The 25,193-nt window shown below is 42.6% G+C and overlaps 1 protein-coding gene across 4 annotated transcripts in view; it reads left to right on the top strand.

Annotated features, from left to right (window-relative positions):
* Positions 1-25,193, top strand: part of LOC145401239 (tau-tubulin kinase homolog Asator-like) — a 203,311-nt gene that overhangs the window by 113,403 nt on the left and 64,715 nt on the right. For all 4 annotated transcript variants that reach the window (XM_080273571.1, XM_080273570.1, XM_080273569.1 and 1 more), the window contains exon 3: positions 21,201-21,348. In XM_080273571.1, coding sequence (XP_080129697.1) covers positions 21,201-21,348 — 148 coding nt within the window. The remainder of the gene's footprint in view (positions 1-21,200; positions 21,349-25,193) is intronic.

Below are 25,193 nucleotides of genomic sequence, written 5' to 3'. Positions count from 1 at the left end.
ACACCCCTGCCAACTCCACCAGCTGGGGTAGCGGAGACTGAGCTGCATCTGTTGTATGAAGGTATTTCCGTCTGGGAAAGTGGGGCTGACAGGAATAATCTTTTGGCTGAAGGTAGTCGTCGGTAGCCAGGTAGCCGAGGAAGGGGAGAGAGAGAGAGAGAATGTTGTCAGGATGTTTAAGAGAGTAGCAAAGATTAATTCATTCGTACTCCTTAGGCTGAATATATTTATCTGACGGAGGTAAGAAGCTAAGATGTAGAACGGCGTGACAGTTACTTCATTCGAGTCCTTTAAACTGAATAAAATCGTTTGAGTGTAGCAAGAGGCAGGGAAGAGAGATAATATTGTGAGGATGTATGTGAGAGTAACACAGGTGGTGTATTGGTGTGTCCAGATCTGAGGTGAATATGAAGGCGTCTGACGGTAACCAGGTTAGTGGTGATGTTGGGATGGGAATCAGTAGCTCCGGTTATGTACTTGTTTCTCCAGAACTTTCTAAAACTATCTGACGGTAGCAAGGAAAGAGAAAGGCGGTGTTGTTTGTTAGGGTGGGGGGAAAGAGTAGTACAGTTATTTATTTTTGTATCCTCTAGAAGGAGTAAAAATTTTCAACGTTGGAAGAAATTGGAGGAAGTAAATGCTGTTAAGGGGAGTGAGATGATAGCAGAGTTTAGTTAATTCGTATCCCCTAACCTGAATAAAATCTTGCGGCCGTAGCAAGAGGAAAGGAAGACCGTCAATGTTGTCAGGGTGCAGAAGACAGTGGCAGAGTTATTTCATTCGCATTCCCAAACCCAAGCTGCATACAGTAATCTGGGAGTAGTAAGGGGAAAGTAATATTGTTGAGGTGGGAGAAATTGTAGCACAGTTAGTTCATTCCCCGAAGTTTAATAAAATCGCGTAGCTGTAACTAGGAGAAGGTGTGGTGGTAGAGTGGATAGAGCGGTGGGCTGTGGCTCGAAAGGACTTGAGATCGGTCCCTGGATTGGATAGGGGACAGTTTGTGGGTGTAGATGTAAAACAGCTTTTTCTGATCACCCGTAAGATTCGTCAACATGTCAAAACTGCACCAGTCCCGAATAAGATAGCCTCAGCATGTGACAGGAGGAGGTGTCACGTAGAAGTCTTATGGGCCTCAGGGAACGGATTGTCTAATTTTTGGCTACAGTCGGTATCATGAAGGAAATTAGGTATGATAAACAATGACGCCATAGTACTGATAAGGCTACTTGTTTTTATTACCCCCTTCATAATTTCAGTACTAATCCAGACGAAAATATTGAACTTAAGAAAGAATCTTGAAATTAAAGATTTAGCAGTTGAATAATCTTTCTCAGGTTTGTTGAAATCGTGTGGAAAAAGCAAGAATGAAAAGGATTGTGCGCTATCAACACATTCTACATAATGATTTTTGTATCCAGGCTATTTTGTGCAGCTGTAGAGTGATTTTGATGTAGATGGGTATGATACAGCCTTCCTAAACCCCTTCTCTGTGATGGGCAAGGTCTAAGCTGAATATAATGGCTAGGGGGTAGCTAGAGTGAAATGAAAAACACTTTATTGTACTGAACCACCACACCGTGAATACCCTGTACATACTGTATGGCTAGCAGGTCTTTTGCATACGTTCACCATTATTCGTTGGACGGTGAAACAATCAGAGAGAGAGAGAGTGAGAGAGAGAGAGAGAGGATCCAGGTATTGGTAACAGTGTAGTGTGATCAGAGTAAACACTGCTCTCTCTCTCTCTCTCTCTCTCTCTCTCTCTCTCTCTCTCTCTCTCTCTCTCTCTCTATCTATCTATCTATCTATCTATCTATCTATCTCTCTGACAAACATACAACTGAAGTGAATTATGCCAGCTGTAAGATCATCTCTAAAAATGGAGGTGCGGAGTATACACCTTGGTTTTCCGAGAGAGAGAGAGAGAGAGAGAGAGAGAGTAAGAGGGATTACATTATTGTACTAGGAATGCAACTGTAGACCAGAGTAAATTTTTTTCCAGTGTATATACAGTAGTTAATGCGAATGCAGTCAGAATTGAGGTATTTTAGCTGTGGATTTCTATCGTAGATTCTACTCTTCTCTCTCTCTCTCTCTCTGTATATATATATATATATATATATATATATATATATATATATATATATATATATATCGTGTGTGTGTGTGTGTGTGTGTAAACTGTAAGCCTTACACCCGGACCAGCACCTTCGTCTGCGTCCCCTCCCGTATGTATATATAACCCGGAGCGGTTATCATCAGGAGGGTAGTAATGTTTTGCCAGGGCGGCTCTGCTGATAAACGAGGTGAAAGTAAACTGTGATGCGCAGCCGTATATACCAGTTGATCCGTGTCGCATTTACTTTAATACATTAAAGAAAGAACCCAAAACTCAGTCTGCAGCACTTGTTCTGTCTAAAGAAGGTCGAATATATAACAAAGACAAAGTCAAGAGCCGTTCGTTTTGAGGTACGTGGACACGTAACGTGTTAAAGATTGGCGGCCAAAGGCAGTGTTAACCATAGTCATTTCAACCTGTAATCGCCATTTGCCTTACTTGCCGTATTCTACCCGTTTCTACTTGGTCATCAAATGTTCGCTCGCATCATTCCTCAGTGTTTGGGCTGGTACTGAATGGTAAAGAATGAATTAAATAGAAAACTCTTACTAATTCTACTGAAACGATGAAGATAATTCAGCTGTGCGAACTTTCCTTTTTTTCCTCTCTCTCAAGATTACGAGAAACATTTCGTTAAAGGGGTCCTTAACCATGTCTATTAACCCTTCCATTCCGTGCATGTCTTTTTTTTTTTCTTATATATAACTCAGGGTAGTGCTCGGGCATTTTCATTCAGTTTGGGTGAGTCTGAGAAAAATTGCTGTTTTCATTCCTCACGTGTGTGTGTCTACGAACCTTTCGTTTTTTCACTTATTTTTTCTCTTCTGTTTTCTTTCCGGTCGTGGTGTGAGTCCCTTTGGCAAGTGGTGTGTGTGTGTGTGTGTGTGTGTGTGTGTGTGTGTGTGTGTGTGTGTGTGTGTGTGTGTGTGTGTGTGATGGGAAGTACTGTGGTTTAGTATGTATGTATTTATATAAGTGTGTATGTTCATGTGTGTGGTGTGATGTGATGTGTATGCATACCCATTTTGGTAGACCCTTCCAGGGGTCGGCCTATAAACGGCTTTGTCTCTAAGTCACTCAAACTGACGAGGAGTGTGTCACTTGTTTTTAAATTGCGCCTGCCAGTCCCGTGCAGCCCCGCCATTGCAGTTTACACTGCCGTACTCTCATACTACATCTGTCTTGTGAACATCGTGTTAGAGCATACACATATATAAAATATGTAAAGATTATGTTAAATACATGTCACAAAAAATACAGCTAAAAAGACAAGTAAATGAACACACACACAAACTCGAATATTTTTGTTAGTTTGTAGACCTCTGGCACACCAGTTCAGGCCACTTATTCTCTCTCTCTCTCTCTCTCTCTCTCTCTCTCTCTCTTAGTGTGGTTTTAGAAGCGAGAGGAGAATTTTAAACTGCTCCTCGTCCTCCTCTCTCCTTCCCTTAATCCTACCTAATTAATGACATACAACTCAGTGAAATGAATATTTTTAATGTAATTTAGTTTTGTCTTTTGGCTAGTCCGACAAATGCAGTAAACACTGTTCTAGCAGTAGTTCAGGTGATCACAACCAACCTGTCCCCCTGATTAACGACGATAATGGCGACCTCGTGTCAGTGCTCTAGTGGTTTACGTTAGCCCAAACTGCAGCCGTAAATAGTGAGTGCCGTGGGGGTATGTGTTTTTACAGGGGTTACAAAGGGACTGGTGGTGGTGGTGGTAGGGATGGGTGTAGCACCTGGCGCCTCACAACTCATCCCCTCTGACTCTGGCGATAAACACACCTTGGGATTATCACCGAGGGCCAAGGTCGAGGAGGTTATGTGTTGATATGGCTCACCTGGCCTTACTGCACCTACCTGGCCTTATTGAGTCTGGCCCTGTCCTACCTGGTCTGACCCTATCCACTCTTGGCATATTCTGGCCTTCATTTACCTATATGGCCCTGTTTTACTTGGCTTTATACCACCAAGTTTATTTAACCTGACCTTGTATTATCTCGTCTTAGTTCACTTGGTCTTAGTCTACCCACCTGGCAACACTCTACCCAGCTGACCTTACTCAGTTTGGTCATATATCACCTAGTCCCATCATACCTGGCCTCGCCTCACCTGCTCTTCCTTCAGCTGGTCTAGTTTCATCCGGCATTACTTCAGTTCTCAACATTTCATCTTGTCAGATTTCACCTAATTTTGCTTCAGTTTGGCTAATCTTGCCTCACATACCCACATTTCACCAATTACTATTACTACTACTACTACTTCACCTGTCCTCATTCAACCTACTATTACTTCTCTTATCTCACTTCACCTGCCCTTGCGTCAACATTTCTCTTCGCCTTGGCCAGTCTCACTCCCTCCAACATCTGCAGTGTTTACTTTCCCATATCACCCACCTGCCTTCCACTACGCCGCCCAACCACGCCTGTCAAAATACCCAAGTTACCAACGAAGTATTACGCAGCGTTTCTTCTGCTTCCGCTTCTTCTTCCGCGTGTCGTTATCATAAAAATTATCTTTAAAACCGAATGTTGCAGCGTGTTATTTCATCCACTCACTCAATGTAGTACTACTTTCAGATGACTCTACAGTGAATAATAAGCCACTTGGTTGATTGTAACCCAGGAAACTACTTACTTCTTTGGTGGTAAGCATGTAATCAAACGGACGCCTAGCGGTGTAATGAGTCAAAGTATTCCAGCTGGATGTGGCCTGCAAGGGTTTACATCCAGGGGAGGACTGAGGTTTATTGCGCTCGTAGTCCCACCCTAATGTTGAAAAGGGTGAGAATGGAAACAAGGGGTGGTAGATGAAAGTATAAAAGTGTGAGAACATAGTATCAACAAAGTGCTTAGTGAAACAAATCAGACAACAGCATACAAGTAAATTATAATGAAGACGGGCACTTAGGAAACTGTACCAAACCATTTTGCTTATCTGTGAGAAGTCAGGCGTACCACTCAGACATAACTTCCCGTCAGTGCAGCAAAATATAATCTGCCGCGATGGAAGATACATGAATTAATGAATAAATACATACATATATAACTTCTTGTCTCGCTTGGACTCTCCGCCTGGCAAATTCATGAAAGTTTTGAGGGAAGTTGAGGGCGAAAGCAGAGAGTTAAAGGCGTGTGGCCGTAAGAGTTTGTATAAGATTGTGTCTGGGAGAGAGTGTGTTCAAGAGTCTGTACGTAAGAATGTGTGTAAAGAGTGTGTAATAAAAGTGTGTGAGACTGTGTTCGTAAGAGTGTTTTAGTTGTGTTTTTATGGGTGTTGCTGCAATAGCGTGTTGCAAAACCGTGTTCATTTGAGTCCCTGTGTGTGTGTGTGTGTGTGTGTGTGTGTGTGTGTGTGTGTGTGTGTGTGTGTGTGTGTGTGTGTTTAAGGGGTCATTCACCTGAGTTACCCAATAGGCCCTATGGTAGTGAGGAGCCTGCGTATGAGTTTATGGGTCACGATGTGGAGTGGGGTACAGAGCACGCAATCACGACTACCACCACCACTACCACACCACCACTTGAATACCACCACTACCACACCACCACCAGGATACCATTCTATACATCACCATAACCATTACCACCACATCACACCACACGATGCCATGCTAAACCATCATTATCGCATCACATCATCGCTAACACTACATCACCATACACCATACAGTACTATCACCTCCACCACCACCAACAACAAACCACCACACCACATCACAGTTCATGAAAACCACCTCCATCACATTAGCACTACCACTTCATTTATCACTGCACCTCACGACACCACACTACACCATACCAAACCAAATCATACCACACTACTACTACCACACCACAACTGCGCCACATCGCTCCACACCACATCCTAACCCCCCTGTTCTACACCACAGGAGCACCACTGCCATCAAAACAGTCATTATCTTGTACACCATTACCTTCATGATTTTCCCTACCACAAATTACTCCACCACTCTAACACCAATTGTACAGCATTCCCAACATGACGTACACGTGAGAGAGAGAGAGAGAGAGAGAGAGAGAGAGAGAGTAATTAGCTTCATGGTAATAAATTTTCCCTTACATGAGCTGTCAGTAGTGGGTTATGCTTTCATGTGTGCGTTTTCTGTGTATGTGTGCCAGATGTGTGTGTGTGTGTGTGTGTGTGTGTGTGTGTGTGTGTGTGTGTGTGTGTGTGTGTGTGTGTGTGCGCGCGGGGAGATTATATCTTGTCAAGTGTGTGTGTGTGTGTGTGTGTGTGTGTGTGTGTGTGTGTGTGTTTACTGGGATATCTTATAATCTTCGTGTTTGTGCCTGTGCGTTCTTGCTTGTTTGTTTGTGTGTGTGTGTGTGTGTGTGTGTGTGTGTGTGTGTGTGTGTGTGTGTGTGTGTGTGTGTGTTAGGCGTACTTCTGTTTATGTGTGTTTTGTTTATGTATATTTTCATGTGTGCGTGTTGAGCGTGAGACCTATGACAGTGTGTGTGTGTGTGTGTGAGAGAGAGAGAGAGAGAGAGAGAGTCAATATCGGAGCTGGCTAGGGCATAACCAGACTAGGCGTATTTCCCTTAGGCCTACGTACCCTAGCCTACCCTTCCTACTTCCGTGCCCCTGGTATGCGGGGAGGCCAGCCACGGTACGATGCCACTCCTCTTCCGGGTACCAGTGCCAGTACCCTCACTCACTCACTCACTCACTCACTCACTCACTCACTCTCACTCACTCACTCACTCACTCACTGTCTCACTTACTCACTCACTCACTCACTCACTCACTGTCTCACATACTTACTCACTCACTCACTCACTCAAATCGGTAGTTGCCTCAGCTTTCTTCACTGTGTCTTACCTCTTTGCCTTTTCTTTCTGATATATTTGATTTCCTCTCTCTCTCTCTCTCTCTCTCTCTCTCTCTCTCTCTCGCTCGCTCTCTCTCAACCTTTACCTTATTGTTCTGACTTTCATTTAATATTACGCCTCTCTCGCCCCCTGACCTTTCGGCTTTCCTTGCTGTGTCTCGCTCACTCTCTCCCTCTTCCACTTTTTCCCATCTCCATTCTCTCTCTCTCGCTCACCAAGTGTCTGTCTGACTTGGTGTCTCATTTTCTTTCTCTCTCTCTCTCTCTCTCTCTCTCTCTCTCTCTCTCTCTCTCTCTCTCTCTCTCTCTCTCTCTCTCTCTCTCTCTCTCTCTCTCTCTCTCTCTCTCTCTCTCTCTCTCTCTCTCTCTCTCTCTCATCTATTCCCGTGCGTCAACTCCCTCAGTATGATCACTTCTCTTGCGAAATTCAGCTTCACAAGAGTTAGGCGTGCTAAACCGCTTCCGTGCCTTCCTTAACCCCACGATGGCCACGAAGCATCCGTCTACCCACAAACTCTGACCCATTTTTTTCCCCCCTTCTCCCAAATGAAAAAATATATCTGTATTCTGAGTCCTTCATGTACTTATCTGATCACCTACGCGTATGAAACAGTTTTACTCATTTTGGTTTTGCCTGCAGCGTCCAATATTTCAAAGGCAATGTTTCCAGAAGAGTCGCAATGAACCGAGCTTGTTATTTACTTTGTAATGACCTCTTCTCGATATGACGACTGGATCAGAGTTTCATCTTTGGTTCCCTTAAGCTTAGATAATACGTTTCGTCGACTGAGAAGGTATGGTGTGTATATGTGTGTGTGTGTGTGTGTGTGTGTGTGTGTGTATGAGGCACGTATAAGGTGTATAAGGGGGGGTATAAGGAGGGTATGAGGACCCCAGGAATGCCAAGGTCTGTCCAACTAACTAGATAGCTCTGGTCTGGTGCCGGCAAGAGAGGCCAACATTATCAAGCATTTTTACCGTCCTTCCTGCCAGACCAATTGACGCGTCTGAGAGAGAGAGAGAGAGAGAGAGAGAGTAACGAGAATAAAATAAAAGATAACCTACAGTTTTAAGAAATTAAGTGTATTCTCCTGTGAAGTTGTTTATTGTTTATCTTGCATACTTTCCCACCTTTTTTTATTGTTTCTCCTTTCTTGATGTTTAGCTGATATTTCCCATTGTTTTTCTTTGTTGTCTAGTTGCACCTCTGATACCTACTGTACAGTATCTGCAATATAACCTGTTCAGTACGATGGTATTTCTATTACAGTTTATTATTTTCTTCTACCAGACGATTATATTTAAATCAGGAGAGACATATGCAAGTGAGTTGGTCAATGAAGGCGGTAATTAATTTTATTTGAAAAGTCTCATCCTGTTTCAACAACTTAGTCTGGAGATACAAAGAATATACTGCTAAAACCATCATCGTGGCTAAGAAGATAATATGCCTGCGATTAAATAAATAAATAATGGTAGATAAGGCACAGGAATAGGTAGAAGAAAGTGATATATTACAAAGGCGCACCCAGGAATAGTTTTGATAGTGTTGCTCGTATCACTTTCCAAAGTAATAAACGTTCGGCTCCTCATTTCTCTCAGCCAGCGAAACAACGCTTGATGCTAAGGTACATTTTTATACTCCTGAAACCTGCACGTGAAAACTGGAGCGAGAACAAGATAAAAAGATGTTATCGGACAGTGGGTAGTTAATAAAGAAGAACTGTGACAAGGACGAGACCGTAAATTCTAACATTGGCTTCACTCTACCAAACTTGGTCTATCAGCGCAAATAATTTCACCTCGTTTGTCTTGCTGACGTCACCAACTTGGCTACTGTGCACACGCCAAACATCTACAGGCATCTATACACATGCAAGAAACCCACGCAAATATACAAACATTCTCGCCCCCAAAGGTTACACACCTTAACTTTCAGTCCACAAACAAACCAGTTGCCAAAATAAGCCACACAACCACGGCCTTTACCTTCTCGACACCCGCCCAAGGACTCCACTAAATAATCTTTCCGTGTGTTATGTACAGGAACTGTCAGAAGGACACTGACCGAAGAGTATGAGGGGTACTTTCTGTGTGCAATACAGTATGTTTGTGGTGGCCGTAATAAGAGAAAGAAAAGGCCCTCGCGGATAGCCTAAATCGGATTTGCACGTAATTAAAAGAACATTACGATAACTGGGTAAGTAGCTCTTATCTTTGGAGAAATAGAAGATTAATTCACCCCACATCAGCACTTGGCTAGCAATTGTTTGTCTGGTACGTGACCACTGTTTTTAGCTTTATCTGTATGTTTGATTAATGTGGCGGAGTAACGCAGCGCCTGAGTTCTCCAGACCCATTGGTAAGCCACTCAAAACAAACTGGTCCGCAGAATTTAATTAAGTAGAGGGTACGAAGGTACATTCGGTGATGCTCACCACTGATGGTCATCAGCGGATTCAAGTCAGTGAAAACGAGCTAACGTATCTAATTAGAGTGTATGTACCTCGGGTCGGATAGGGTAGGGAAGCATGATGTCCCTCCCAGAAACTGAATCTTTTGGCTTACTGAACTAACACAGCTAATTCTTTAATCAGGGAAATCTACGGGGCGAGTGAAGCAAGAATTCAAGCATAGACGTCACAAGCAGGCGTATTTTTTTTCTATGGAATCGAAAGTATTGTACCGTCGAAAACTGATTATGCTTCAGGACTTCTTCGGTGTTTTACATTGTGAAACAGAACGAAGACCTCTGAAATGATGTATTGTACAGTATATCATAGTTCAGCAACCGTATATTTTTTCTATTATATCACTCGTTAAAGGAAAATAATTTTGTTTCTGACTGAAGGTACCCGGTACTCAGAATTGCCAGATGCACGGAAACACAAGGCAAGACATTGCTTAAGGCCAGTTTCCCCGAAGGCAGGGATGTAGAGTGTACCTGAACTGCCCTGAAGTGTAAGTTTGTTAGTGGAAAGTGTGAGAGTGTAGGCAAGTTTGTGAGTTATGTTCCTGCTGATCCAAAGTTCCTGCCACCGGATAACCCTTTCACTGACATGCACACACGTATTCCGTTCAGGTTAACACTGGTCAATTTAGTTCTGCTTTAAGATATAGCCTACTTGCAGTCAGTGTTAAGACTTCTTTCGATAAATTGTTTCGCTGCCAAAGACGGTAAAACAAAGTAACCAAGTCTATTTTACCTCTTTCGAGTCAAAGACGACCCGGGGCTTAAAAGCCAGAGACACATACTTCATGGATGACACTTATTTTGTTCAGCTGCACAGTATGGTAGCATTCAAAGGGTTAACACTATCCATTAACAGTTTCTCCGCCACGAACATACAACTATTCAGGCCAACACCCAGATTATTTTGTTTAGCTGTGGGACATCTTACGAAGGGATGATCTGAGAATTTTTGCTTGGATGATATGGTTATGGAGTCATTGTGTGGCATATTGTAAGCTGAGGAGGCTTTCAGGCACCTCTTTTGCATACTACACCATGTTAATCTCTTTTCTTTATTTATGTTGCCTTCCTGGTATGATAGATTGCATAGACAACATAGGCTTACACTGGATTATTAAAGTACTATATGTAGAAAAAAAGATAAGAGAGAGAGGTGCTTGTGAGACTCTAACTGACAAACATATATTCCATGGTTAGCCAGGAACTCTTAACTTAATCTCCGCTGCTCCCTGTCACCTTGGCGTGTGTGGGACCCGGCCAGATGTGCTCTGTGTCTCTTACTTCATTTTTACTCGTTCTAGGCGGCAGCAGCAGATTTGACGGGCGTTTACAAGGGGGAGGTCTTGAAAATAGCATGATGAACATCGCAGCGTGAGGGATTAGCATAATTATTTTTGAGAGAGAGAGAGAGAGAGAGAGGGAATACAACACACGTGATTTTAGTGAAAGGGCGAGCTCTTAGAAATTAACATAAGTGTATTCGCAACGACCCTGACTGTAGTGGTGCTAGTGTCAGCCTTTTTGCTTTATTTATGTTGGATGTTACGTTGGTGCACAGCTTAGTTCCAAGGCCGTAAACTCGTCCTTGGAAAACAGATGCTTGAGATAAAGTGAGCTGAGATGAGAGATGAAGTGAAGTGAGGCTGAGATGAAGTTGGATGAATTGAGGTGAGGCGAAGTGTGGTTACATGAAGTTAGATGAAGTGAAGTGAGGTTAGATGAACTGAGGTGAAGTTAATGAGGTGGGGTGAGGTTAGATGATTTGAGATGATGTGAGGTTGGTTGAAGTGAGGGAAAGTTAGGTAAAACGAGATGAAATGAGGTCGGATGAAGTGAGGTGAAGAGTTTAAATGTAGTGAGGTGATGGCAGAGGAAATGAGATGAGCTTAGGTGAAGTGAGATGGGATGAGGTAGGGTTCGGAGAGTTTGTTTGAGCTGAGGTGGAGTGGGTTGGGGTCGGAATGGGTTGGTTTGGGTTGAAATGAGCTGAATGGAGTTGAGCTGAGGTTGGCTGGATGGGGTGAGGTGAGATGAGCCGAGACAGACCCGTCCCCCTGCCAGAAGGCTGACCAATACGGGAAGAGCGAGCAGCGGGTAAATTGGGAGGCATTTATAAACAGTTACTGAAGCGAAGACTGGCGATACTGAGAGAGAGAGAGAGAGAGAAAGAGACCAGTACGGGAATAGCGAGCAGGGGGTAAGGGGGGAAGTATTTATAAACAATACGAAGCGAAGATTAACGATACTTTGACTTAACAGAGAGAGAGAGAGAATTAGGATATATATATATATATATATATATATATATATATATATATATATATATATATATAGTGTGTGTGTGTGTGTGTGTGTGTGTGTGTGTGTGTGTGTGTGTGGACTGAGAGGGAAAACTTACAAGTCTCTTTACACCATGTCGAGTGATGAGAAGACCCAACGATCTAAATAAAATAACATTAATACTCATTGATTCCTATGATTCATTTTCAGTTGAATGAAGTAGACTAGTGTTAGCTGGAATAGAATACTAGTATTGTCCATACCATGAGAGGGTTAATTACCCTCGGAAATGTAAGAGAAATACTGACCAGTTTAATACACAATTGGGTCAGAGCGAACAGCGTTGGTATTTCAGCTTAAATAAAAATTAATGTAAAACTTATTTCTTCAAATTGCGTTTTTTTTTTTTGTCAGGGTACGTGCCTGTCTATCCATGTAGATATATGTCTGTTCAACTTCCTCTCTATCTGTCTAATTATTGGTGTGCGTAACAACACAGTACATGTCAAATGACTGCACTGAATTAAACATGCAAACCACAGAAACGGAAATACCACATTAAACAGAATCACGAACAAGCACAGTTATAGGCTGGGAAGCCTTTGTTGAAAAGAAAATGGGGAAGTTGGGTAGTCTGTTGTGGGTAATGGAAGCCTGAGTGCAAATGAGAGTTTATTTGTTTTTTGATATATATAATTTCTGGACAACATTGATATTTCTTGGATCTTCAGAGTTAGACGTCATAATTTACAACATGTTCAATGCTCCATCCATGTTCCTTTTGAAAGGGAAATTTATTAGCTGATCTGCTTGCATTACTTCATGACTATAGCCCTTTAAATGTGCTAGTTACTGCTATGGCAGTTATGTCCTTGTGGTATTCCAGAAGTTTTAATTTTTACATAAATTGCTATAATAAGTCTGTATATTTTAAGTGCATATAACTTTTATACCATCTTGCTAGCAACATATGATCTTAATTGTTTCGGACTATAATAGTCATTAATGCATATCACTGAAGAGTTATTTACATGTTAAGGATTAATATAAGCACATTGAACAAGGCTTCAGTTGTTCAGCAAACCATTCGTTTTCAGCATCATTTATCGGTTTAGCATAAATATGTATTGGTATTTATGGTCTGTCTGATGCCAAGTGTATACCACGAATAAGACGTGGGTAACAAAGAACTGAATAATTCACTGGAAAGGGTAGAGCCGCTACACTGAACATAAAGTGAACCATGGCGATATAATACCATAGACTTTATGACCGAGTTACTATCTAATAAACTCTTGGATATTTTCCCGCGCGACTTAATTTTCTTCTTCTCTCTCTCTCTCTCTCTCTCTCTCTCTCTCTCTCTCTCTCACACACACACACACACACACACACACACACACACACACACACACACACACACACACACTTATTTTAATGTCCACGGATATTACAGTAAATAAGACAAATAAGGAAATAATCATGAACTAAAAATAAGTTTAAAAAGACCTTTGAAATATTGCTGATTTTTTTTTAAACGGATGATAAGCCTTTGTTTGGTTAATCAGGTCTTTCTTCCCATGTTCGTGTTATATTTTCTTTCTCTTTCTCTTTCTTTCTTTTTTTTTTTTTTTTTTTTTGCCTTCGCTCACCTTGGCAACTTTACCTGCGCCAGGAGGTGTATAAAGGTTAAAGGGATGGAGGTAGTTGGGGTCCTCTACCAGAATTAGAGAGAGAGAGAGAGAGAGAGAGAGAGATCAAAACACCATGATTAGTAAAAAAGAATAAGACGCAACCATCTCTACTAACATTAAATTTATATCAAGTATTTTTCTCGTGTTCATATCCCATACATTATTATTATTTTTATTATTCAGAATTATTCACGTGATAATCCAGGTGCAAGAGAGGCGTATTTCACGGCAGGGAAGCGGACCAATTTAATCCCTATTTTACATGACCTTAAAGGCGAAATTTACGGGAGCGAGGTGATTTAATAAGCCCTAAAGTCGACCTTGCTTGCTGCCATCTTAATATCTTATGAGCCACCTTCGCTTTAACATGCTCCTCCTCCTCCTCCTCCTCCTTCTCCTCCTCCTCCTCCTCCTTTTTCATCACCTTCACCTCATATCATCATCATCATCATCATTATTTTTTCCATCTGGCTGTTGATCCTTCGTTCTCCCTCCCTTCCTCCTCTCCTCCTCCCTTTCCCCTCTCCGTCTCCACCTGTCTTCATTACTTCTGTCGGATTTATGCCAATGTTGCTCCTCCTCCTCCTCTTCCCATTCCCCTTTCCTCCTCCTCCTCCTCCTCCTCCTTCTCACCCTAGCAGCTAGTAGGTCTGCAATCGTTCCCCCTCGCACTTTGACATTTTTTATTTATCGTTTTTATATTTCGTTTGCGATTGGGCTGAGCATTTTTGAGGCAGTGTGTGTATGTGTGTGTGTGAGTGTGTGTGCATGGAAGAATATATATGTACGTGTCTGTGCGTATATTTGGAAAGGTGGAATGTGTATGCATGTTTGTTGTTTTCCTCGCTTCCTAGCAACCGTTTCTCGTCTCTCCAGGAGATGCTTTGGCGTGTTCCTGTTTTCTGCGTGCGTCCTGCTTCTTATGCACCTGTTACCCCTCCTGCCTCACCCCTCACGCCACCTGCCTAACCCTTCACCCTTCCCTCCTCACCCGTCACCTTACATGCCTCACCCCTCACCCATTCTGCCTCGCACCTCACCCATTCTTTCTAACCCCTCCTGCTCACCCCTCACCCCTCCTGTCTCAAATTCTCTCTCTCTTTCATCTCACTGCCACTCTTCTCAGTCTTCCGTCTTACTTCCTTATCACACTTTTTCACACTCCTCATTCTACCCGTGTCCCCCTTCCCACCTTATCCATCTCCTGTACCTTGTATCACCCCTCTTCCTTCGTCCCTCACTCCCCCCACCCCCCGTTTCTCATTTCTGCAGTCTCCCCTCCCTCTTCTTTCTTCATCCCTTCTTCTTCATACCTCCCCACCCGTTTCACCCCTCACCCCTATCTGACCCCACCTTCCGTGATATAACACTTCACCCTCGACACCCACCTGCCTCACCCCCACCCCTCCTGCCTCACCCCACATCCCACACCTCACCTGTTCGCCACACCCACATACCCCATCCGTCACAACCCACCTTTCCATTAGCAGTAATCACATCATTAAAATGCCCTGCCTTTACTCTGTCAAGGTCGGGACAACTACAGTAATATCCCATCTAACGATAGATGATGATTTTTGGCTTTGTCATGGTCAGAACAGTGTTTTTTTTTTTAATTCAGGGTAATGATAGACGATTTTATTTAGCTGAGTGACTTTTAGGAGCTTGAGAGTTGATGGTGTCAGTATTAACACTCAGATTCCTGTAAATAACTCTTAGCTAAATAATTGTCTGGCGTTTGCTGAAGTAGACTGCTGTGCTGCAGGAAATGACTCCCAAGCCACCCTAACCCAGCAGATATATATTAGTGATGATGATGCGAATAATGATGGTACCGTATGGCTCTAACATTGATGATATGACGAATAACAAAGTACTAAAATGATACCTGCAGTACTGGCAGAGATCCCCATAGCCTACCTGTTGATGATGATACCTCCAGTAGTGATAATGATAACAACACTAGTTCGACTGGCACCGCAATTCTACGTCCTAGGCTAGTCCTTGATAGGTGTTCCCTTCAGCCCGATGATGTACTTTATTATGGTTAACGCTAGATAATTTTATTCAGTTGAGATGATACCATTTTAGATGAAAATGTTACAGCACCCTGGAAGATGCTAACAACGGAGCGCTGGACTAATAATTACATAGTATGGAATAATAAAGAAACAATGGAAGCGGTCCTCCAAGCCTATAGCCCAACAGCCACCTCGTCGCCACACCAAAACCCCAGCTTGCCACCCGATTTCAAAAATATACCGTCCCGCCTTCGTTACCTCTGCCAAATCCTGTATTTTCTATCCGGAAGTGTGAAGGTGGATAACTGCTGCTAGATTTGTGTCTGATTTGGCTCCTCACGCATCTGCAAGCACGTAAAAATGCCAAGAGAATGAGGGAAAAAAAAGTCTTATCGAGGTTTCTGTGTATGTGTGTGTGTGTGTGTGTGTGTGTGTGTGTGTGTGTGTGTGTGTGTGTGTGTGTGTGTGTGTGTGTGTGTGTGTGTGTGTGAAGGCTTGCGTGCGTGCGTGCGAAGGCCATCAGACAAAACCGATTGAAAGGTCGTTACTTTAGCTCTTTGGACTTCAAGATCCGTATTTCCGTCGGCTAAGGAGGCTTCATAGCACGGTCTCCGTAGTAATTAATTTCCCTCCTGCTATTTACTTTTATCAGTCCTTGGAAAACACGAATAACTTTAACGAGAATATCAAGGGTAATGTGCCAAATATACCGTTAAGGGAAAGGTGTTCAGTACGGGCGTTTGGCATGAGCCTCACAAACATACAACCAATTCATTATGATATGTGAGATTCGCTTTTGGAAGAAGTATAAGGTTAGGGGATCGCAGACTCTTGCCATGCCTCTTCGCCTTGCAAAATCATAGTTACGACGCGAGGCAAGGCTGTTTGTGATTCCGGGAAGTGATCTTGAGGTATCTACGTCTATCTGGCGCCAAACTGTTATGGCCAGACCAGTAGTGTGCTGGAGATTTTATCCATATTTATCTAGTACTGTAAAGATTTTAATAATATCTTACCGATATTTTTTTTATCCATAACTTTGCGATATTTTAGAGATTTTTTCATCGATCTGGCAATGTTGTAGAAATTTTATGTATATCTTAGCGGTATGCTAGAAATTCTAGCATTTTGTCATACGGTTTATAGTATTGTTTACCTAGCGACATTGAAGCGCTTTTGGCAAGTCCAGCGATATTTTGCTGATTTTATTAGCATGTTAACGATACTCTAGATTTTGTCATATTGTTGTGATATACGATATACTTTAAATGAATAGCGGTGTTCTCGACGATTTTGCATTTGCTCCAGCAGTTTCTGGAGTGTTGTGTACCTAGCGACATTCTAGCTCCGTTCAGATTTGGCAGCTCCATACAGAAGTTGACTGAAGTTGGCGTTGATGAAGATGAAGGATGCGAATGATGCCAAATTGCTGATTTAAGTTGTTTGCGTGTTTGCTGGCCCGTCAGCCGTAGATGCGTTGGAGGCAAAACTACGATAGGTGTCGTCATATTTTGTGTGTGTTGTGGGGGCTGACGTATTCTAGTTAGGCAGGTTGACGTCAAAAGCTTGTTGTTCAGCTTCAGAAAAAAAGTAAAAATCAGCCGTTAAGTATCTCTATTAAAATCAATCTTGGTTACCTTTTTGCTACAGTGAATTAATACCAGACATATAATACTGCAGAATTAATATTTACGGTGGATGATAGTCGCAGAACTCTTGACGGTAACACAATATGGTAGAGAATATAGTGGCAAAATTTGTGACGAAGGAATTCCTGAATGTGGTGGAAAAGAAGTAGGTTAGTGGTAGGATGGACAGTGAATAATGGACGGGAGTGATGTAATCGAATGTAGCACAGCAATACGAACAGTGATTTCCATTTGGGTAGCACTTCTAGTTTTTCTAATGCAATGAACACAAAAACGCGCCACCACTTCACTTAAATCGCCAGTCATAAAATTTTCCAGCACACTCTGACACCGCGGGTTTAACTCCAGTACAGACATAAAACGTATAATACTTAAAGAGTGTGCTTAGAGAACGCCATAGTGCAACAGTGACCGTTTTTAGAACAAGTGGAGAGATTACTGCAGTGGTGTATATAGTGTTGCTTTCTTCAGGATAGTGGACTTTGATGTGTTGTGCGGTTTTGGCAACACCTACTCTAATGATATGTGATATCGATACTACCTCATCCTTTAATTAGATGACTTTAAAATGTATTGTTACTTTCATGTTGTTTTTACTTTGAAACTTCACTCGTACGAAAGGGGCCATAAGAGAATGTCTAACTCCTTCAATTCAAAGAATCATTTTTAACTAAAGAAAATCATCTTCAGATAGCAAGATTTTTTTTTTTTTAAGTCGACCGATTGTAGAGAATAACAAGAGTAAGAATGTTTGTAGAGAGGTTTGGTACACATTTAATCGAAAGCAATAGGCATTCACAAAACTGTTCTCAGTTACAACTTGCCGGTAAGAATAGTTACGAAAAATCAGAAGCCAAGCAACCTCGTGCAAATATTCTGTAAAATATTTCATTGTTACCTCATGAACTGGGCACGATGTGATTCGAAGGATGACTTAAAATGTGGGCTTGATTTAAGTTGGTGAAATGGAATGCAGTTCAACTGAGCAGAAGATAGCGAATAAGAACTGCAATGTAAGGTATGAAAAATGTTGAAAAAAAAAAAAAAAAAAAAAAAAACTTTGTCACAAGATTAAGCTAGTCTGAGGAAGTAGCTGGTCATAAAACAGAAAGTAGAAAAGTGCAGTAATGAAGCAGTTGGTGTATAGAGAAGGAACACGTGTCTGATGTAAGAGTTCAGATCCAGTATATATAAAATACAACCTACTCCTTGACCCCTGAATCTGGTGACGTGTTTTCTTAGCATATTCTTGCTACCGCCGGACGATTTTGTTATCTTTGGAGAAACCATGTGTACTGGCGAGGTTAGAAGCAGCCCCCTGTCTAATCTACCCTTCAGAAGCGCGTATCTCACCAAGCAGAAAAAAAATCATCTGATAGTAGCAGAACTAAGAAAAATACGTCATCGGGTTGAAGGGGTTAAGCTACTAATCTGAATGAAATACTGTATATACTAAAGGTGTTCTGAAGCAGGTAATCCCTTGAGTAATGACGTCGTTAAGTAATTTATTCTTGCTCTCTCCACACGAATTTATTCATCTTAGGAGAGACTTTCGGAACTGGACGTGTTAGCTATAGCCATCATTAACTACTTAGCTACGTCTCCTCTAAACTGAATTGCAGGGATAAGTTAGGAAACATCGTATTAAAGGTATTTTTAAAGTTTCTTTGCAATAGATGTTTATGGGAGGTCGCATGGATGTGCATGGAAGGTCGCAGTTTTGAGATATGTTTCTGCTACCACCTCTCTCTCTCTCTCTCTCTCTCTCTCTCTCTCTCTCTCTCTCTCTCCTTGTACATCATTTTATAGTTAAGCATGAATTCAATATCACCACCAACACAGCTATGTATGTTTCAGCTTCATATGGCCTACGCTAAATATGTCTTTGATGTTAAATTTTCAGTGATGACGAAAACCTGGCAATCTCACACCACACCTGTCACACCTCACCTCCCACAGCCTTGCCTGGCACGACCCCTCTTGTCACATATGTCATACAATTTACCAGTCACGGCCTCTCCTCCCTAACCTAACCTCCCACACCTCATCTTCCATCACCTTACACACACACTTCTTCTTCCACCACCTCACCTCCATCACTTCACCTCCATGCCCTACCTGTCGCATCTCTCCCAGACAGACTTGTCACATCTCACCTCCGCTCTTCACTTCACCACTTAGAATCATACGCCTTTCCCACAAGTCATCTGTCACACCTCACCTCCCACCATCTCACATGTCACACATTTCATACATGTCTCCCCACACAACCCACTCCTCAAACCTCACCTCCCACAGCATCTCCTCTCACTGTCCCTCCCACAATCCCACCCGTCACTCCTCAGTTACTCGTTAACTCCTTCTACCCGAGCGGCCTCACCAAAGTTGAATAAAATCTTGTTGCGTTACACAGATCCCGGAGGTCATAAATTATTAACGAAATAAATATTACCTTACTCTCTCGACTTGTTACAGTATTCTTCCGTCAGTCCAAACTGAGGCAGTCAAAAGTGAAAGCATACGGTACAGTCGCCAAAAGTATAAGCAGGATACAAAAATTCTTTTCCAATACTGTAACTAAAATCTCTCTTTATGGTATATTAATCTTGCTAACCTCCACTTCTAAACTTCTCGGTCACCCACTCTCACGTACTCATCCATTCTGTCCTTCTACACTACACCACGAGTATTTTTTTTTTTTAATCTATATTGCCAACTTGTGCTATAAACGAGTGCCGACATTACCCTGCAATGGTTGTAATGCAGGAGGCCTGGCCACTCTGGGCACATTACTTGTACAAATACGTATCCAACAGTGGCGCTTAACTGTTATTGTGGTCGTTAATCCACTGTTGGTGTTACTGTAAATGTTCCAGAGTTGGCTAATTATTGTACATATATCTCTTCTTCCCTCCTCCCCCACCCCCCAGTTTTCCACTTCACTCAATAAGCTTTTAGTGCACTCCGGGTCACAGGTCATGTTTGTAGATTCGCACACTTGCTTCACTAACAGAGCCACCAAGATACTGTAGGCCGTGAGGAGCAGAATAAAATCGTTTACCTCAAACTGTTTTATCATCTTTCCACGATTTTCTAACCACGCCTTTTTTTTTTCTTTTTTACTGCTTGTATATACATCTTTAATTCTCCTTCTGTTTCATGTACACAGGCAAGAAAAATTGGCGATGGGGTAAGCGGGGAGAATTTTTTTTTCTTTTTTGTTTTTGGTTTGTCAATTCATCGTATATTTTGCCCATTTTCATTGATACTCGTCATTAAACTTTCCATCTGCAAGTGAGGGAGATCAGTAATGGGGGTTTTGGGGAGACGTGTTAGAGTCAGTTGTAGCCCACTAATTTTTTTTCTCAATAGTGTTTTCGTTGTTAGTGTTTGTATAACAATTATAGTATTAATTTTCTCTCTTGCTGCTATTGTCGCCCACCTAGCGAGGCAATATTGTAATCGTCTGCGTGCGCGCGTGCATTTTGTGTGTGTGTGTGTGTTTCCAAAATATCTCAAAAGCAAGTGAGCAAATTGTGTCCAAATTTTGTGGGCAGTTTTCTGGGATATATCACTTGTTTGTTAATTATTTCGGCAAACCTGCGTTGATATGCCTCCGATTGCCACAGGATTAAATAAAAAAAACTAACTTCTTTTTAGCACGCCGTTATTCACCCATTTCTATTGTACTGTCAACAAAGAGAACCGCTATTTAAAGGGTAACTATTAGAAATTCTTCAAAGATATGTGATACCTCAATAACCTACAACAACATCATACTCCTGACTTCAGGTTTCAGAATGCTAGCGTGGTACTGAACTTAATAGAAATAAACAGCGAAATCTTAAGACTTCGATTTTGGTGAAGCTGCGATGATATGCCTCCGATTTCTAGAGGATTTCTGATTTTTTTTGTGATGGCGGGCGGTACGCATTCGTGGGCAAATGCTTTGGCTTTCACTTCCTTTATGGTCATCGTTTTTTCCATCCGCAAGTGAGGTAAATAGGTGGTGCAGGTTCTGAGTACTTGTACTTTCACTGTTATATATTTCCTTTCTTCCATGGTAATCATCATGGCTAATATTCCTTCTTCTCATGTCCCCAGGTGAGGAAGATTGGCGGTGGTGGTTTCGGTGAGATCTATGAGGGCCAGGACCTTGTGACGCGGGAACAGGTAGCCCTCAAGCTGGAGTCCGCCAAGCAGCCCAAGCAGGTGCTCAAGATGGAAGTGGCCGTACTCAAGAAGCTGCAAGGTGAGTGCCACGGATAGACTGAATATATATATATATATATATATATATATATATATATATATATATATATATATATATATATATATATATATATATATATATATATATGGGCCAAAAATTCAAAATCTGACTATCTGTATATTGACCTTTCTGTCTCTGTTTGTATATGTATCAGTCAGATATACGGTCTCAGTCTTATCTGTTTATCTTTATCTGTCTTCCTATCTGTCCTTCTACTGTTCTGCCTATATGTCCATCTTAACTATCCATCTGTTTATCTAGCCATCTATAGTTATGTATCCACCCACCCATCTCACACTTCACCCAGTCATCTATCCCAGTCTGTCCATCTGTCTGGGCATTGCCCGACCTCCAGTCCCAGAGTTGCTCCAAGATGGCGGCCACCAAAACTCCTTCTCGACTGTCACCCTCCATCAGGCTACTCCCTTCACCCCGCCTCACCAGTCCGACCGCGCTCTTAAAAACTTTGCACTTTGTTCCTCCTCCTCCTTCTCCTCCTCCTCCTCCTCCTCCTCCTTCCTTCAAGGGAGGTGGGATTTTTTCTCATCTTATTTACGTATTTATTTATTTATTCTATTATTTGCTGGATAGACCGCGTCCTTGCATGGGGTACAAAGACTTTACAGGGAACAATTGACGTTTGCCTGTTTACCATGATGATGTCTTTTTTATTTTTATTTTTTCGTTGTACAGATGATTTTTTTCAGCGTAAGAGGGACATTTCATACTAGGGGGATTAAAACTTTGTCTTCATTAACTCGTTCGCTACAATGTTTCGTCTAAGCTTGAATAAATCGTCTGTAGGTTGCAAGAATAAAGTAAATCATCCACCAGCAGTGGGATTAGAAACAAAAGACAGTCACTATAATAATCGGTTTTACAGATATTTTGCTGCTAAAATTTGTCGACAGTAATGCTTTTCCAGCTACAAGCGCATAACAATCATCTAGAGTAATATATTAATATGATTGACATCCTGATAAAGCGTAATTAACTTCCACGTTAATTCATTAGCAAACAACAATCTATACAGTATTATATATTAAAGGGCAGTGGGAGCTTCTCGTGATGCCTCATATTCAGCTTCCTGGTCGTGTAATTGATGAAAGCTTAAGGGAAACCCTATCAAAAAAAGGCATTAGCTGTTGTTGTTTTGGTTGAGTAGCTTGACCTGCCTGGCCGAGCATATCCATTTACCGGAGGCAATCAGTCGTCCTTCCAGGGCCGTCCCATGCCGTGAACCGATGTTTCCTTGCAGCAGACAGCACCTTGCCACAGCGAGGTGCGGGGAAGAGTGTGGAAGTTTTGTTGCTGGACAGGCGCTGCATTTGCGTCTATTCTCCCAGTTGTCATGGGCACCATAGTAGGCTCTACATCACCCCGTTATTTGGTTATAGTGATTATCGTCCAGCTCTGTAAATGGTTTTCTGGTTTACAGGAAACCATTAGGCTATTTACTTAGTGTAGAGTCACCTTAGGTCAAATGAAAAGCAATTAGAGGTGACAGGAAGGGTGGGAGAAAATAGGAAGAGAGAAGGGCAGACACAGAAAAGAATGATGATGATGAAGGACGAAGTAGGCAGCACGAGGCTACATATGGACGCCTTCACCATGACGTTAGTAAATGGCTCTTGTTTGTTTTTTGAAGGCGATTTATTTTAAGTCCTCATAATTATGGGTTTGTTGAAAACTACATGAGGGTAAGGGTGGGTTGGGGTGTAGGAGTAGGAGAGGGTAGAGGGGGAGGGGGAGGGTGTGGGAGAGGATGAGGATATAGGAAAGAGGGAGGGTGTCAGAGTGGGTGACAGATCAGCGGCGGGTGTATGAAAGAGGTAGAGTGTAGGAGGGAGTGAAGATGTAGGAGAGGGTGAGGGTGTAAAAGAGTGTGAGGGTGTAGGGGCGGTTGGAGGAAAGAGGTAATGTGAAGGAGAGGGTGAGGGTGTTGGAGAGGGTGGGTGTGAAGCTGTCGGTCGTGAAAAGGGTAAGTGTGAAGGCGAAAATGATGAGGATGGAAGAATAAGTGTGAGGGTGGAGATGGGGTGGAAAAGGTAAGTGTGAGGGTGGAAATATGGGATGGAAGGGACAAGTGTGAGGGTGGAGATGATGGGGTGGGAAGTAGTAAATGTAAGGGTGGAGATGATGGGGTGGAAGGGGTAAGTGTGAGGATAGAGATAATAGGGTGGAAGGGGTAAGTGTGAGGGTGGAGGTGGTGCTGGTGGAGGGATAAGTGTGAATGGTGGGGGTGGAGGAGGTGAAGATGGTGGGGGTGGCGGTATCAAATCGATGTCTGGCCCCGAGGGTACGTCTGGCCCGCAGTCTGGCGAATCCTGCCTTCCCCACCCCATTCCCACCCTCTGGCTTGCCCCGCCCACCCCACACCTCACACCTCCTTGCACCTCTCCCTCCTGGCCCTCCTCACATTCCCATGCTGCCTAACCCCATCCAACTTCACTCCTTCCCACTGCGCTTTGCATCTCTCAGCCCCATCCATCCCCACACCTCTTCCTCCACCTTCCTTAACCTCATACCTCCACCTCGCTCAGTCTCACTCCTCCACCTCCCTCAGCCTCCACTATTTCAAACGTCACACCCCTCCCTCCACCTCGACCACTCTCAACCTCACACCTCCCGTAGCTTCCCCCTTCCCAAACGTCACACCCCTTCCTTCACCTCCCTCAATCTCACACCTCCTTGCTGCACCCAACCTCACACCTACCCACTTAACCGCACACCTCTGCTTCTGTCAACCTCTCACCTCTCCAGTTTGTGAGGTGTGACACATACAGACTCATGTGTGTATTTTCTGCGCTTCTGTATGCTTGATTTGATGAAACTGTGTGTGTACTGTATTTGGCTTATTTGATTGTCTGTATGTGTGTGTGTGTACACTTCTGCAAGCATGTATGTATGGCCATAGTTGTGTGTGTGTGTGTGTGTGTGTGTGTGTGTGTGTGTGTGTGTTTTAAATATTGTTTAATCCTTGCCGGAAGGTAAGTCTAGATCATTTTTTTTTATCCAAGGTTTCTCGAGTGTAAGTAAAATCGCCTAACGTTTTCTGGAATGAAATCAAGCTTCTTAATTTACGAACATAACGTAAGACCAAGATAGTTTTTAATCTTGTTTTGCTGCTGTGGGCTTCTTTAAGTTGAATAAAACCATCTGACATTAGCAGGCATGAAATTGTAAGATTCGTAATTCGCAGTCAAAGTATTATGCAGAATTGCCAAGGGGAAACATAAGGCCCCTTGGAGACGTTCCTGTAGCGCAGTTTAAGAAAATATCATTTGCATCTTGGACACAGTATAACTTTAATTATAACTTTGCGCCTTCTCCCGCTCTTCTTTCTTTCTCCGCGTGTGTAGATTTGTGCTGGTGTTGGGTCTGGTTAGTACTTGGATGGGTGACCGCCTGGGAACACCAGATGCTGTTGGCATCCCTACGTCAAGTGGGGTTGGTGGAGGATTAGTGCCCCTCCCTGTAAAACAATTAACTCTAAGCCCTTGGCCACCCCATTTGGGATACATGGCGTCTGGCAATGGATGGATGGATGGTATAGTTTTTCGTTATTGAACTCGTCTGGAGGCAGTAAGAATAAAGTAAAAAAAAATGTGAATAAGTTAAGCAAAATTTTGTGTTTAAAGTCCCATGGGATATCTTCTCTGCGGCGCCGGGTAAGAAAATATTCTCTTGGTTTTTGGACACAACTTTTGTCGTTATTAATATTCTTAACTTAAATTTTCTGCTTCCTCCCACGCTTCGTGTCTTGTTCTACTCATGCAGAAATATACTGGTGTTTTATTTTTCATCATACCGTATTTTTTGGC

The sequence above is a fragment of the Coenobita brevimanus genome, chromosome 55 (assembly GCF_032717465.1).
Source record: "Coenobita brevimanus isolate Jiangsu-jjx chromosome 55, ASM3271746v2, whole genome shotgun sequence".
Taxonomy (NCBI): domain Eukaryota; kingdom Metazoa; phylum Arthropoda; class Malacostraca; order Decapoda; family Coenobitidae; genus Coenobita; species Coenobita brevimanus.
Note: the sequence above shows the minus strand (reverse complement) of the source record. Positions and strands in the feature narration are given on the sequence as shown.